Source organism: Solenopsis invicta, chromosome 2, assembly GCF_016802725.1.
Source record: "Solenopsis invicta isolate M01_SB chromosome 2, UNIL_Sinv_3.0, whole genome shotgun sequence".
Classification (NCBI taxonomy): domain Eukaryota; kingdom Metazoa; phylum Arthropoda; class Insecta; order Hymenoptera; family Formicidae; genus Solenopsis; species Solenopsis invicta.
The window spans coordinates 7141920-7159020 of NC_052665.1; the positions used below are offsets into that span (position 1 = coordinate 7141920).

The 17101-nt window shown below is 41.2% G+C and overlaps 1 protein-coding gene across 1 annotated transcript in view; it reads left to right on the forward strand.

The window, feature by feature from the left end:
* The window catches only part of LOC105200792 (A disintegrin and metalloproteinase with thrombospondin motifs 7), a 53866-nt gene extending 37412 nt beyond the window's left edge, over positions 1-16454 (forward strand). The window contains 15 exon segments of the mRNA XM_026130120.2: positions 7935-8178; positions 8181-8219; positions 9290-9609; positions 9746-10020; positions 10290-10436; positions 10548-10698; positions 10789-10878; positions 11018-11333; positions 11500-11627; positions 11752-11999; positions 12219-12336; positions 12561-12823; positions 13106-13620; positions 13974-14147; positions 15178-16454. Coding sequence (XP_025985905.2) covers positions 7935-8178; positions 8181-8219; positions 9290-9609; positions 9746-10020; positions 10290-10436; positions 10548-10698; positions 10789-10878; positions 11018-11333; positions 11500-11627; positions 11752-11999; positions 12219-12336; positions 12561-12823; positions 13106-13620; positions 13974-14147; positions 15178-15323 — 3174 coding nt within the window. The 3' untranslated portion in view covers positions 15324-16454.
* Positions 16455-17101: the final 647 nt, after the last annotated feature.

The following is a 17101-nucleotide window of genomic DNA, read 5'->3' on the forward strand; positions in this document are numbered from 1 at the left end:
CTAGAAGCCGACGGAATCGCATATCTTGAGGAGATTAAGCCCAACTCGTGCCGAGCGCTAAGTGCGGCAATAATCGCGACGTCCGTAGCGCGCACCATCTTCGCCGCATCCCTCGTAAAACGTCAATTGATGCGTGCAACTATTAGCGCGTGTAAACTGTTATGCGTAGCCTGCTCGAAACGTTCTCACGGGAGATATTCCCGTTGTCGTCGTCGTCGTCGTCGTCGTCGCCGTTGTCGTCGCGGAAAATTTCCATGGCGCAAGAATGCAACCGGGACAGGAAGACGCATCAGACGAAGACGCAAAAAGCGGAACGCAAAGACGAAACCCCACGTTTCCCCACGAAGAATTTCCTTCTCTATCCCGTTAATCTCGCGAATGTCCACCTTGGAACAGATTCCACGCGTGCCGGTGGAGCGAGGCGTCCGTCGTGTTCGTCGGCATGAGAACAGCGATCGCCTAAAGCTACGCTTCCGCCAAAGTGACATTGAGGAACTCTTTGTCGCCCATTGTTGCTGAAGACGAGCGACTCATCTCACCCAATATTACGTCTACATCGGATCACATAAAGCAACATTCGTGCTTTTGTCGCTTGCTTTCGTAAAAATTTCGGTATGTTTATGAATGCCAATGTTCCTTCTTTGTCGCGTAGGAACAGAAACGTAAATTGCACGTTCCTATATATTTTCATATAAAAGCGATAAAATCAAAGGAAATATAGGCAACAAGCGGTAGGATCAAAGTAAATGTAGGCAATATTTTTGTTTCTAAAACTTGTTTTGCTTGAGTCTAGACACTCTGTCACGCCCCGTCGCTGAAACATGTAACTTTGTTGATCTGGCGGGTACAGTAAGTTGCGCGGAAACTTATTTCTAGCAACAAAAAGTCCCTTAATGTACCTTTGGATACGCAGCTAAAACAGGCAATTTATGTTTCTGTTCCTGGCAACAATCGAGGAACATCGAGAAGCAGAACTGCGGAACGGAAACAGGCGACAGAAACACAAATGTTGCTCTGTGTGCCGCTTTGGTGGAGACGTAGCTTAAGAGATCTCAAAAGAAGACTCACGCGCCGCCACGCCGGCCGCTCTGGCCGGGTATAATCCCATTGCTGGCACCGTATCCTCGATTTAGCCTTGCTCGTCTCTACCGCGGTATTACGGTGCTGTGACAGCGGAACACACCCATGACGGCTTATGCGTCTCTCGTATTCGATTGTACAGAGATAACTCGCCGGATACAAAGTCTGATGTCACTGGCGATCTCTCGCACGATTATCGTGCGCATAACTCGTTACGCGGTCGTAATGCGGCGACGGCGATTGACATTTACAATAATTTATTAGCGTATTATTAAATTCCCCTAGCGGCAGAGGAGCATAATCCCGGCACTAACAAGGTGCATATTGAGCAAGCTATCGCATACAACCGCGTCGTTTACGTAGAAATCATTCGAATTTCTGGAATTGATACCCGAAGCCCGAAACCTGTGAAGTGATGCACTTACCCGAATTAATTGCTATTTACAAGACAAACTCGAATACGCGGGACACATTGCTACCAAATAAATTAACGGAATGATGCATAATTGAATTGGAATTTCTGTTATAATATTCGGATGTGATTCAATCTGCATCAAATACGCAACGTTTAAAAGGAACATTCGAGCTCGGCGGCGTGGAAATTTATAATCAAATAATAGCGAATTTTATATTCGCTGTCAAAACTTTTTTCAATGGTAGTATAAATGACAATTACCGATTGTAATTGGAGTGTGGAGTATAAAACGGACGAACCTAGAACACACACACACACACACACACACACACACACACACACACACACACACACACAAACGTACACGCACGCGCGCGTTTCATTTTAATTTCTACGAAGTAATGAAACAAAAATTCTCACTGCGATACCAGCAATAATGTAATATGAAAAGAGAGTTTGCAAGCAATTGAATTTTGTCGTTTAATTGATCGCAATTGAAAGATTTTAATTGTGATTTCACTTTTCAACAGTTAAAACAAGTCTGCGGCATTCACTTTATTTCGTTTTATCCTACGTTTACTTTTATTTATCGAGGATTTTGCTTCAAATTTACGGTTATTAAATTAAATTGTATTAAAGAGAGAAATAAAGTGGAGAATATGTAAATTCGGGATGATGTACCGTAGCATATAAAACGTTATCAGCGATACCGCGAATTCTAATTAATGCCGAGTCATTTGACACCGAGGTGAAGCATTTCCACGGATTCTGATAATTAATTTCCCTCGGTAGACAGCGGCGATACGATAATCAACGAATCCCCGTAACGGCGACCGATCGGTATCGGTTTCGCCAACCAAGGCAAGCCTAATCGTCTTTTACGGTTGTCAGCGGCGACAAGCGCGGTAGATATTCGCGTGTGCGCGACAATCGTCATCGGGGGAGCCAATACGCGCTTAGACGTCGGCGCAAATATGCGTCGTAAAAGCCTGGCTGTAGGCCTCGTTGACCGCTAAACATGGGCGTCGACGTGTCTCGATGTTGCGACCGCCCATCGGTATTCCCCGTTGGTCGTTCAATAATAATTTATACATACAGCGGCGGCGTGCGTCCAGTTTGCAGGGTAAAGTCGCCTTAACGATCACCGGCGAGGTGTACGACATGGTACCACAGTCGATCGACCAGGAGATCGGCGTGCTTTCGCGGCCGCGATCGACGACGACGACGACGACGACGACGGTGCCCGGCGCGCGCGCGATTTTATGCTAATCGAATTCGCCTTCGTTGCGTCCGCGACTCTCTCGGGAAATGTGCAACCGCGGCCGCATTGACGCGCGTGGACGGAACTTTTCGCGCGACAGACTTTTTTTCTCTCCGTACATACGTGCGTACGTGCGTGCGTGCGTGCGTGCGTGCGTGCGTGCGTGCGTGCGTGCGTGCGTGCGTGCGTGCGTGCGTGCGTGCGTGCGTGCGTGCGTGCGTGCGTGCGTGCGTGCGTGCGTGCGTGCGTGCGTGCGTGCGTGCGTGCGTGCGTGCGTGCGTGCGTGCGTGCGTGCGTGCGTGCGTGCGTGCGTGCGTGCGTGCGTGCGTGCGTGCGTGCGCGGCGCGGCCACCATGCACTCCTCCTACCCGCGGATCGCGGCATTTGTGCAATCGTCACGATCGATTGCGTCGGCGGTGCGGGTGTGCGCCGCGCGATTAGCGAACTGGTAATTTATGTCGACCGGGTCGCGCTCGCAACGAGTTGAACGCCGATTAATAATTCAAGTGCTCGCGATTCGCGCGAGGAAAACGTGCGCTCCACGAATTTGTTACATTTTACGTAATTATGTTGCGTTAAAAATTATTCGTACCTTCTACGCAGAAAAAAAAATTAATATCACGGCAACAATCATATTCTTATATATCGGGTAATTTTGGTATATACGCCGCATCTACCAAAAATTTAATTTATCAAGTGCATTTACTATGTTTAAGAAAAATGAATTGTACCAATAAAAACTTCATATTGTATACTACTATAAAAAATTTTAATAAAATAAGAAATTGAAAAATTTTAATTAATTTGATAACTTTAAATATAATAATAAATAATGAAAATTTTAAGACAATATATTTATTTTCTTATATTTGGAAAAGAATTTTAAAAATCTCGTTGAAAACTTTGAGAAACGTTAAAAACTTGAGAACCTTGCATGTTTGACGTAATATCAAAAAGGGGATTTATGGCCACTCATGAGTACGACAATCAAGTTAAACAAATGATACAAGAGCTAAATATTTGTATTTTTGTGTACTCTTTTACTATCTCTTTACACTTATGTATTACGAAATAAATCATTAAACCTTTTACACTTCCTAGAGAGAAATCATTTTACGCAGATTTTAATACCTCGCTGTACCATTCATAACACTGACAAATTAATTCAACTCACGACGGTTTCGTTAATATTAAGAGTAAAAAAACTAAAATTACAACACACTAATATGACATAAATAATAGAGTTGCAAGCAAGTTATTTTCCTCCTATTTTTTTTATTTCTGTAGCGTAAATCTCCGCGCGGCGTAAATACCGGAGTTACACTAAGAGTACAAAATTTTCTTAAAAGAATTTGATAATCTTAATCAGACATAACTTGCTTACACGAAGAAACAATTTTCTTCGAGCAAGTTATGTCGGTTATAATTAGCAAATTTTTTCAAAAAAATTTTATAATTAAATACTCTTGCCTATATGATATATCAGAATATGATTGATTTGATAATAATTTTTTTTCTGTGTACGAATCAGTTTTACTTTCAACCATCATTGCGTGCTCACGACAATTAAATGTGGTGCAATGGATTCGTCGTGCACACATACACTGTCGCGATAGAAATTTCCTCTCCAAGGAGGACGCGGCTGTGTAATGCAAACGGTACCGCCGTAAGTTATCGGTGGATATGCGGAATTAATCGAATCCCGCAATATACGACGGTAGCGCATACATTCTCCGTTAGCTCATACAATACGGACTAGTAAAAAGAAAAAAAGAAATACTCGAGTAGCTTCCTGGTAACTGTCGTGCAAGTATAAAGATATATTTACTTGCCAATTAGCCACATACGGCCGGGGTAGCAAATTCTCAGCTAGTAACGGCGGTGAACGTGCGTAATAGTTCGTAGAATCGATAGTATTCTCATATGCATGCATTCTGGAGCCCTCAGTATAACGGTCCGCGAAAACGTGACTGATCAATTTAATTACGCGTCTAAGATGAAAATACATTATTATTTTATAGTTTATATTCACGAATCTCTCGTTGCAAAAGTGAAATTTCATTTGTATCTTTATACTGTACATCGGATTACATTTTCGATAACTTGAATTTTTCCACAGACTAGCAAGATTTTTGATTTACATGAAACATTCCGAATGCAGAAATCCGATAGCGAAATGGAAGTCGCAGTCGCATTTATTAAATTAAATCCGATCGGCGGATATCGACGAATCGGAGATCTCGACTAAAGGATGAAATATCGCACGAGTGCAAGTAACATATGCACCATAACTCCCAATTATTTCATTTCGGCTGAGAGCGCACAGATCGATCTACGGATGTCATATTTGTCTTTGTCGAGCGTACTCTGTATAATCGGTGAATAAATCCTCCCGAAAGAATCAACGGAAATCATGATTATTAACCCCTTATAAATCTCGGGCGGGAAAAGAAAAAGATAGATTTCTCTCCGAATATATTCGGAATAGTGAACAATTACGCCTATGCTGTTCAAATAAAAATAGGATATTTAACGACTATTCCAAACTTCTTTTCGGCCATAAAGAGTTAACGAACTTAACGACGAAATGTCCTACCCATCGTCGTCAAAACGGATCGCGGTAACAAATCACTCCTTATACGGCCAATCAAAATTTGTGGGCATGTGTGAAAGGAAAAGAGAAAAAAGAAGCCAGAGAGAGAGAGAGAGAGACATATAACAAAACGAAGACGATACAATAAAGGGGAAAGAGGAAAAAGAGATGGAAGAGGCGAGAATGCCGCGAGGCCCCATGCCGAGCCAAGTCACGGCCGGATCTCTTTCGCTTTGAGATCCTTCGACGAGACTCCGCGTCTTCTTCTTTCTCCTCCTCCTTCTCTCCCTTCTCCTCCACGCCTTTGTGAGTCTGGCGCCGTGATTTTTCACGGTCTGCGTCGAGGGCTAATCGAAATAGTGAGCGCCACCTCAGCCCGACTATATTTAGCCCTTTTACCGCCTGTTCTCTCTCTCTCTCTCTCTTTCTCTCTCACTCTCCTCCGTCTCTCTCGCTCCACATCGTCGATCGTTTTATTTCGCCGGAGCACGAGAATACCTGCCTCGTGACACCAACGATGATAATACGGCGTTTTGATGATGCAGTGTAAAATAATCTGGATTATTAGGTTTTAATATGTGTGCTAGTTGATACGAGCGTAGATAGAATTTTTAATAGCATATTATTTATGAAATTTTATCGTCTATTCATGATAATTGCCCCAAATACTGGCTTTATTAATAAAATCTTGTGTCATATGAATATATTTGTTATCGAAATAATAACAAGAAAACTATAATCATGCTTTTTTTATTATTAAATTACAAATTATGTAATATCGCAGAATTAAATTGACAAGTCGATTTAATATTAATGATGCTCACCAGCCTCTTTAAAGTCCCCCCCCCAAAAAAATTAATTACAGACAAAATTAAAGATAATTATTTAACAGTAAAGTAGACCTTAAAAGATATCATTTTTGAGATTAATAATCATTTTAAAAGTGATTTGGAAGATAATATTTAGTTCCTTTGTTATTTTCAATTTATTTTTGATTCGGGCCTTATTAAAAATATAAGCATTTAATAAGGCTCAACGTCAGAATTAAAAAATTTTTTTGTTTGCTTATAAATATTCCATATGGAAGATAATTTTATTTCTGTGAGTGAAATAAATGTTTTATTCTCATTCACAAACAGTTTATTTCAATAAATAAAGTTTCTAGAAAATAAAATAAATTAGGTGAGCCTTATTCGGCTCAGGTACCTCAGTTAAGTGTTAAGACAATTGAGAAATATGTATTTGCATTTACTATCCTGCACGTATTTTCACGTCCTTCTCTTTGGTCCTCGTAAAAGCTTTACATTGTTTCACTCCGAGAGCTAATCGGGATATGCAAACGTCATCCCACCCCGGCTTCTAAGCCTTCACCTTCTCTACCTTCGAGACCGTCCTCTCGCCTTCTTTTTATGTCGATCGCATGGACCTTCGGAATACTCGTTCCATGACGCCTGACGCGCCGTCGGAGGTCCGAACTCTAACACCTTCGTAACAAGAAATAGAATAATGGGAACCGATGTTGATCATGCTGTAGATTAGCACGCCCGTAGCTATGCCTCGGCATTAATCACCCGTGGTCACTGACAAGTCTCGCCGTTTCCTGTCAGATAGCGATTGATGGTTGAAATAATGAGCGGCAAGTTCCAATAAGCTTTGCATTAACGTTCCCTTTGCTCTCGCGATGCCAAGCGATATCGAGCAGTGTCCTCTCCGCGTTGAAGTGCTTACACTTCATGGGAACTAAGCATAATACTCGGCAGCGTACGCTGATATAAACCAACTCGGTAGAAACTCAATTTCCAAGTACTTAAGGCGAACATACTTATATAATATTAATACCTAGATAAGAGAGAGAGCGAAAGAGAGAGAGAGAGAGAGAGAGAGAGAGAGAGAGAGAGAGAGAAAGATAGAGAGGACATAGGGAGAAAGAGAGAGAGAGATATCTCGTACTGAATGCGCGCCACCACCAATCCAGTCGTGCTTCGCTTTCATAAGTTCGTTATAATCGCATATATCGCATTAATATTTCCGCATATCGTTGCCGTCGGCGGAGTTGGCGCAAAATTGCGAAGAGATACGCCTCCGCAAGTCTACCATTTCTCGCGCCCGCCGTTCTTCCTACGTTGAAGATCGCGATTCGTTTCGTTTCTATCATAAAACGTGACTTCCACGCTCAATTAGACGTAGCGATCTGTTGACATTTCGGATGACGTAAATGTTCTAAAATACATGATACGTATATCTCGCACGATCAGTTTTCTATGCAAAATAGCACACTGCATTGCCATTGGCAAAACGTTTTTCAAGTTTATATAAAATCTTGATATTAAACCCTTTGTCAATCGACCTTTATTAATTCGTGAACAACGCAAAACAACACGCGCAAAGTTTAAAAATATCGAGACAAAGCGCGCTCTCTCTCTCTCTCTCTCTCTCGTTTTTACGCAGCAAAGGGTTAACAAGCCTTTCGAGAGGACGTACGCCACTTTCAAGTTAAACGGCCCATTCGTATTCGACATCGCCGGGAGACGTCACGACGAGAGTCTGTATGTTTGGGTAACACGAGACCCGGTTTTGTGTTTCAGGCAGGTATGCTGCACGGCGATCACGGCGAGTTCTGGCTGGAACCAGTCGCCGTGTCCCTGGAAGAAAAACGCGGCACGTCGTCGGCGGACGAGGCGACGAGCGGCGACTTAGGCGCCGGTGCCCGCACGTCGGTCTACGGAGGCCCGACGACCGGCGGCCGGCCTCATCTCGTCTTCCGGCGCTCGGCCGAGCAGCAGCAACAGCAGCTCGAGATCGGCGCCGGCGGCCGTAGCAAGCGACGACGCAAAAGAAGAGGAAGCAGGAGAGGAACTGCGGCACCCGCGGTGAGAACAGACCCCGACACCTTTTTCTTGTTCCTCTTTCGCCTTTCGCCCGCGCGCCTCCACCCCGCGCAACGTCGAACACCGCGCGCGCGTCCCCCGCCCGTCCCACATCTCTCTCGCGTGCTCTCGCGCCCTCTCTTGTAATATGTATCGCATGTATTTATGTGTCTGCCGCGTATAATGTAATTGGACGCGCCGTGGTACGGAACGTGGGCGTGTCATCGACGCCTCGTCTGTCCTTTATTTTTCGCCGACGATAATATCCGTGCGGAGGGAGGAGGGTGGGCGAGAGAAAGGGTGTGCGAAACGTTTAAGTCTCGCGCGAGAATATTGAAACTCGTATTAGCGGTATTAGAATCGAGTTCTAACGAACGTTTCTGGTACGTCTTTCGGTTACAATAATAGCTTCGCACTCGTAACTCGTCACGTCAAGGTTCGCTCTTCGCATGGGCGAAACACTTAACGGTCGATCGTCGATCCGCGCGATGATTCGAACGATAGCGCGGTATCGAGTCGATCTACCAAATCTAACTCGACCGCCGTACAAATCCCGAAATTACCGCTTCGTGTAGTCTTTGGCACAACTTCAGCTTTACGATCTAGCTACCCTCTCTCTAACGGTCCTACATTTCGATGGATTGAACATGCACGAGCGCGTCGATGTATTACAGAGGAAGTAAGATCGCACGGTTGATACGTATCTTTATAGGGCGAAGCGCGCGCTACCCGCAAGGGAATAATCCAATTCGCCGCAAACCTGTAATTAACTACAATGAATATCCATTTCGGCAAGCTGACCGAGAGTTAACGGGCGGGCCAAATAAAATCTTAATTGCAGACTTACGGTCTGCCAATCTGCGTAAATCAACCGCGGCGTTAAAACGCTTCATGGTGTATGGTAGCTACTTTCTCGCTCGATCAATTGACAAGGATTACGAGGAATTCGTAACACTTCTAGCAACATTTAAGATTATTAGGGTCACAAGTAAATTTAACGGTAAAAGCACAGCCAGCAAGAAACAGAGATTAGCTACTACATTGATCATGACAGCACGTGAAATATCCGACAGAACCGCGTCGATTGACAGAGACGCGGCTCGAATGGCAAACTCAACCAGGCCTCGTCCAAGTTCAGGGCCGCGGGCGAAGGAAACATCATCAAGCGAAACGGTGGCATCGTTCCAAAAGATCGATCAGCACACCGCGTCATGTCGAGGCGCTTGTCGTCGCTGACACGACGATGATGGCTTTTCACCAGGATGGCGACGTGGAGACCTATCTCCTGACCATTATGAACATGGTGTCCGCGCTCTACCTCGATCCGACCATCGGCAATTTCATCAACATCGTGGTAGTCAGAATTATTCTCGTCGAAGAAGAAGACGCAGAGGTATATAATATTTACGTCGCGTTCAAAGTCGCTTTTAAATCAATTACGCGATAAACGCGCAATGGTACGATGTGCGTTCGCGCACCTCGATAGATCGAGTACAATGATTACTCGAGATGAACCGTTTCTGTCCCAGCAAGGACTGGACATCACGGTCAACGCGGATAAGACCCTATACAATTTCTGCAAATGGCAGCAGAAGCTAAATCCGGACGACGACTCGCACCCAAATCACCACGACGTGGCGATTCTGGTGACAAGAGAGGACATTTGTTCGCGTGCGAATACTCCTTGCAGTACATTGGGAGTGGCGCACGTTGCTGGCATGTGTCAACCGGAACGCAGCTGCAGCGTCAACGAAGACAATGGAATCACGTTAGCGCATACGATCACACACGAATTGGGGCATAAGTAAGCAAAACCGGGATTAAGACGATTCTGTTTCAAATTATAAAAAAACATCAAATCGATTGTTTAGACGAGTTTTTTAATTCATCGATCAATCGAATTATACGTTAAACAAATGCAACTTTGTTCTGTAAAAGTTGCTTATAAATGATCAAACGATGAATTTAAAAAACTCATCTTTTTTTCACGTGCAAAATTAAAGCATATCTAAAATTTAAAAAAGCATGTCTAGATGTATCAATTTTCAACGTTCGGCCGCATATTCTGTTTAGCTTCGGAATGTATCACGACACGGAAAAAATCGGCTGTACTAAACGTGAAGGCGACACTCTGCATGTAATGACGCCAACTTTTGAGGTGGATGCTGTTGGAGTGGCATGGTCTAGATGCTCCAGAAGAGACATCACGAACTTTTTAGAGTAAATAAAAAAATAAATAAATTCAGGATTTTGTACTCGTTTTCTATCAAATTCATAAAAAATACAAGTATCTGTATATATGTGTATTGTACATGGGTCCTTGAATTTTAGCCAAGGAAAAGGCGATTGTTTGGAAGACGAACCGGCGGGTAACGATTACGCGTATCCGGATTTGCCACCCGGGGCAATGTATAACGCTGAGCACCAATGCAGGTTGCAATTCGGCGTAAGAGAAGCTTTTGTTTGCTCCCCTTTGCAGGAGGTAAGCAAAGATCATAAAGATAATAAATGGCCAGTCTAAATCCAACCAGGATCAACTCGATTTAAATAACTGCGGCACTTATGATTACAGATCTGCTCGAAACTGTGGTGCATCGTGGACGGTTCCTGCACCACTATGCTGCATCCGGCAGCTCCGGGAACACATTGTGGAAAACATATGGTACAATAACACTTCTCTTAAACTAATGAATTCTTTTCATAAACGTGTCATTAATTAAATTACGACTGATTTATCTGAAAGTGTGAGTTTTGCGAAAATATTGGATTTTCTATTGATTTACGATTCACTCTTTGCGTAGTGGTGTCAAAATCAAGAATGCGTGCCCATCGTCGATCGACCGCGACACATCGACGGCGGTTGGGGCGAATGGGGATCGTGGAGCGAATGCTCGAAAACTTGCGGCGCCGGGGTCTCGATTGTCGAGAGGAAGTGCGACCATCCGGAGCCAGCACACGGCGGAAAGTTCTGCATAGGTGAGAGGCGCCGCTACAAAATCTGCAACACGCAACCTTGTCCGGAAGGCACGCCGAGCTTCCGCGCCGTGCAATGCAGCAATTATGACGACAAAGAGTACAAGGGAAAAAACTATACCTGGCTGCCGTATTTCGATCAAAGTAAGTGAACTTTTAAGCGCCGCGTGAGGCACGGAACTCCTCTCTCCGCGATCGCGTATATAATTTCCGTAATTCTATGATTTTCCAAAATTGCGTGTGTTATTAATGATTCAACGGTCTAAACACTAATTACGACGCGAGATTTGATTTGCATCGTCCCATTTAGCGGAACCTTGCGAGCTTTATTGCACCGATACAGATGAAAGCGTAATCGTACCTTGGGGAGAGGCTGCTCTCGATGGTACTCCATGCAACGTCGGTACCAGGGACATGTGCATCGCTGGCATATGCAGGGTCAGTGTGCTCCTCCAAATAAATTATACCTGCAACAGAATATTTTCGAAGCTTGTATTTAATATAATAATTTTGATTTTTATGCGAAAGAAAACTTTAAGGATTAAATAACTTAAATTTTTAGAAAGTCGGTTGCGATTGGATGGTGGATTCCGACGCTACGGAAGATCGCTGCGGTATTTGTCATGGTGACGGCACTCAATGCGAGACTACCAGCGGCGTTTACGACAAAAACGAGGGTCCTGGATACAAGGAAATCGTTATCATACCGTCCGGTTCTCGAAACATTAAGATCGAGGAGGTCGGTAATAGCAAGAATTACATCGGCATCGGCGTGCCGGGTTCCGACAAATATTTCCTCAATGGAAAACGGTACGTATATCTTAAAAAATTGTAGGACATAATGTATATAACACGGCAATGTATATAATCTAAGTCCCGCAACACTTGATTGCTCAAGTCGAATAATTTTAGAGAAATAAACAATACAAGAATTTATTTATTGCGCTTAGTTTAAGATATTTTGATAAAAAAAGTTTCTGTGAAATATTAACGTGAACGAAATCTTAAATTGAGATTTTGATCGGACAGGCAGATCACTTTAGCGGGCGAGTACGAAGTTGCTGGGACGCCAGCTCTGTACGAACGTGATCGAGACAGAGAAAAAATTAGAATTCCAGGGCCTATTAAGGAAGACATCGCAGTCTACGTGAGTACACTCGCGATAAAAATGGTATACAAAATGATGCAATATTTAATAGTCGGAAATCGAAATGACTTCCTGTTTATTTTATAAATATTCGTAATTGCACTTTTATGTATGGTAATCTAAACTAAATTACTAAAACTGTAGCTTTAATTGTAAAAGTTTATTACACAAAGTCTAATTACAGTTTAATTTTTTATTTCAATAATCTATCTTCATGATTTCAGTTAATTTACAGAGGTCAATATCGCAATTTCGGCTTACGTTATGAATACACCGTGCCGAAAAAAGAACCTGACCGGGCCCCAGAATACTCGTGGGTATCCTCCGATTGGACTCTCTGCACAGTCACCTGCGGTGGCGGCACTCAAACTTCGCACGCGGTCTGTCACGAAAGAAAAAGCGGCATCGTCGAAGACCACTTTTGCGACGGCATAGAAAAGCCGGAGCCGAAGTCGCGCGAATGCAATTCGAATCCGTGCCCCGCGAGGTAAGCCAACTTCGAATCCGATAAAGCGATTGTAACAACTTCGAGAAATACCATTGCCTCGTAAACGAAAATAAATTCGAAGCGGTTGAATAAAACTTTGTTCGATTTTCGATTACTATCTTTTATGCAATCCTTTCGCTCTACGATTACGAAACTTCATTGGCTTCACGTTCAGATTACAAATTATTAGAGACTGAAAAGAGATATAAAATAATGAAGAAATATCTGAGACACATTATTTAGGAAGCGTTCACACTTTTTCTAACTCTTTTAATGTTTCAGGTGGTGGGTAGGCCCATGGCAAATGTGCCCCGTTACGTGTGGCGATGGTGCGCTACGTAAGAGATCAGTAATGTGTGTATTCTCTGGCACGGGTACCGATCGATCGGACCTGGCCTTACCCGATCGCGATTGCGACAAGAACATGCGGCCCGAAGAAATGGAACCGTGCCCCGATCTACCGCCGTGCGGGCCCACGTCGGAGGTACCGTTGATCGTGTACGCCGACAACAAGGACATGTCGTTCTACAACATCAGCCTAAACGAACAGGACGGTATTACGATAGTCGACGGCCTCACCACCGAGGAGCCGGAGATCCTCGAGTTCGACAACGTCGTCGACGAGAACCCGGACAATTCCATGTACAACACCAAGTCAAAGTGGACAGTATCGAAGTGGAGTCATTGCTCGAACGGCAAGAGGAGTAGAAAGGTCACCTGCTCCGTCCCGGGCGATTGTAATCCGAATAACAAGCCGCCCAATGTCGAGGATTGTTACAGTGGAAAATGGATTACGGGTAAATTAGCAATTAAAATATTTCGATATCATTTATAATTCTTTCTCCTCCTAATTAAAAATTCTCTTTTTGCTCCAATCAAAATTATAAAAAAATTTTAATGAACTATATAATTATGAAATTTTATTATCTGAGAATGTACAAAATATATTCGTGTTTTGTCAAATGTTCGTTAAAAGTACATTAAAATGGACAAAAGCAAAAAACATTGTAGAATAAGACAAAAATACATAACTATTTACGGAAACTTCGCCTCACTAGAGGCGAATTTTCACCAAATTTGTTCCGTACTTATAAAAATTCTTATATAATAGTTATTGATGTAATTACTCTGTAAATTATTCTAATTGCAGGAAATTGGGGAAGTTGCAACGCGACCTGCCTCGTGAAGTCTGGAGTTAAACATAGAGAAGTACAATGTCGTGATCGCGCGACGGACTTGTTATCAAATGATTGCAATCTCGACAGAAGACCATTTGATATAAAGCGTTGTTATTACCGACGGCAATGCGCCAACGAGAAAAATGGTAAATTTTATCTGCACAATTAAAATATACTGTCAAAAGCATTCCGCGCATTTTCTATAAAATGTCGCTTTTATATGCAGAAAGCTATTTTAAAGTAGCTAGAGAATATATGGAAGAATAAATGTAAAGAAATATTTCAGAGCTCTCGACAAAAGATATTCTAAAAACAAAGATAACCTGTCTCTGTTAAAAAATATTTTCAGCATTATTTGCAGGCGTCTTAGCGAAAGACGTCGCTGTTGTCCTGCAACGTTGATAATTCAGTTTCTCACATGACATTTTTTAAATTTACATATAATTGTGAAAGTTAAACTCCTCTCTTCTTTTCTCTTTATATTTGTCACGCCATTTGTAATTGATGTTGAATGGAAGTTCAGGGTAATCTAACAGAGTTATAACAGAGAGAATTAGAACGCGTAGCCGCATGTAATGCTAAGTTATGCTAGTTACGTTACAGATGGTTTGGCTTGTCCAAACTTGTGGAATATGCCCTTGTCCAAAGGCGTCGGGAAACTAGAATTTATATGAGGAAACCGCGGTTCGTAACGACTTGCTTTATGAGATCACACGCGACGTCGCTCGATTTGCATGTGCATATGATGCACCTAACGTGCGCGCGCGCGCACGTGTATAAATACTTATTATAGAGTACCCTAACCCGTAAGAACAGGTATCATTATCATATACAGTGCGGCCTAAATGAGCTTTGGATATTTGCATATCAAATTCTGACGAGCTAAGATATGTCTTTAATATTATTTCTTTATAATATATGTGAAAAAGTTGTTTTTAATTTATTTTAACTTGTACACAATTTATTATCGTTAAATAAATAAGTTTAAAAAAATTTTCCTTGTATTTCCTACATTATAAAGAAAAACGTAAAATTATAAATGAAAAATCGATTAATCAAGATTCGATATGCAAATCTTTCACAGCTCATAAGAATATATTTGTATAATCAAATGACCCTATTCGGATTAACATTTTTGTACGGGATTATATACTTCGACATCTTATCTTTTTTTAGATTGCAAGGATAGAGCAATGGCATCGTGTGCAAACTACAGACGCATGTGTGATGTATCATCGATCGTACGAGAAAAGTGTTGCGCCACGTGCACAAAACGACGGCGACACGTCCGTCACAACCGACGACACATCTTCGCCGAATAACAAAATAAAGGGCTGAAAAGCTGAGAGTGCAGAAGTATTTTGAAAATAAATCCTGGCAACGGACAACACATCCGTCCTGTTTTGTGTCCATATTATCCGAATTAAGATAAAAGCGTAGAGGAAAATTTCACGCTTGTTTCGTACGTGACAACGAAAAGATGGAAAAATGTATGACAGAGGTGATATTACGAGATTATATTTGTAACTTTGTACTACCGCGTTTATATATATATGTATATTTTGTACCAAGAAAATATAACCGTAGCACCATGTGCGCATCACCCTTTATCGATCTTTATGTTTGTTAAGATAATAATTGCAAAACATTGCAAACGCCAAATATATATTTACCAGATGCAATATTTTAATAGAGAAACGATCAAAATAGTGTAATACGAAACTAATATTATCAAAGAATTTCTATATAATAATAATAAAAGTAACGGTTCTTACATTAAAAAATGTTATCTAGTATGTTTGCCGCGTCATTCAATGTTTTGTTAAATAAATAATGTGCTAATCACTGTAAATTTTAGATATTGCCATTTTATAATACTAGGACCGTTTTTCTACTAAAACATTTAATTGTCATATCATGCAATAAAAAAGTTTCAATAATTTTGGGATTAAAAGCTTTTCGAATCTATAAAAATTCTAGGATCTATAATTATTTCAAGAATAGAATTATCTAATTGCAACAACAAGTTTCCTATTCAAATATTTATGTTTATAAAATTTATTGGAGCAAAGTTTATAAATAATAAGACATTTAGATTGAATAAGATTCATTTATTCTTTAAACATTAATATTCATCGTTTTTAAGAATAAGAATATTTAATAACTCTTTTCAAAAATAGAATTTTTTTAAAAACGTTATTCAACAGCAGTTTTAAAAATAAAATTTTAAAAATTGAATAAAGTTAATAGAACTTTACTTAATAAACTTTTTGAGAAGTAAAATAAATTAAGTGGACCTTATTCTACTTAGGACCTTTATTTTCATACACTGTTTTTTACGTTGTAATAATATTATAAAATCCATTTTTATTTACACAAATTTAATCCCCGTCCTTTAAATCTACAATCTACATAATCAACCAGCAAGAAAAGAATAAACTTGCATGAACTTCTCTCATGTTGTACATTGTAACCTATCACATAATTTATGTCAAATTATTTTGTATTCATCCAAAATAAAGTTCCTCTTTCCTTCATTCTTTTCAGAAAAGGAAGAACTACATAAACGTTTTACAACTAACTTATAAATAGTTTGTAACGCTACAACAAAAACACTTTATGAATATCAATTTTTAGTTTTATGTGCTAAATGTAGAAATTAAATAATATTTAATTTTATATTAAGAAATCATACCTCAATAAACGTTCTTGTTCTTTGACAGTGCATTTTATAACGCCAGCAGTTTCGCAAACTTTATTGGAATTGACACACTCACTTGGTTAACGTTCATTTTAGGTTAATTTAGCCGCGATTTCTTGAGATTCGTAACAAAATTGACGTCACTGCATTCTTTACATAGTAGAAAAAGAAAAGTTGAAGATGCACTCAATGAGTTCTGCACAAAATTCACTTTCGGTCCCGATATTTTGTATTTGTTCTCAAAATACAATCGACACGATATTCGTTTCAAATCACCATTTGTACACAAGGAGCCACACTAGTGTGTTTACTTGCCGTAAGAGGCGTCGTTGTCGACGCTATTCGCATGCTCGCAGTTACCTTGCGAACGTCCTTGAGTGTAGTACGCTTCGTCTCCGT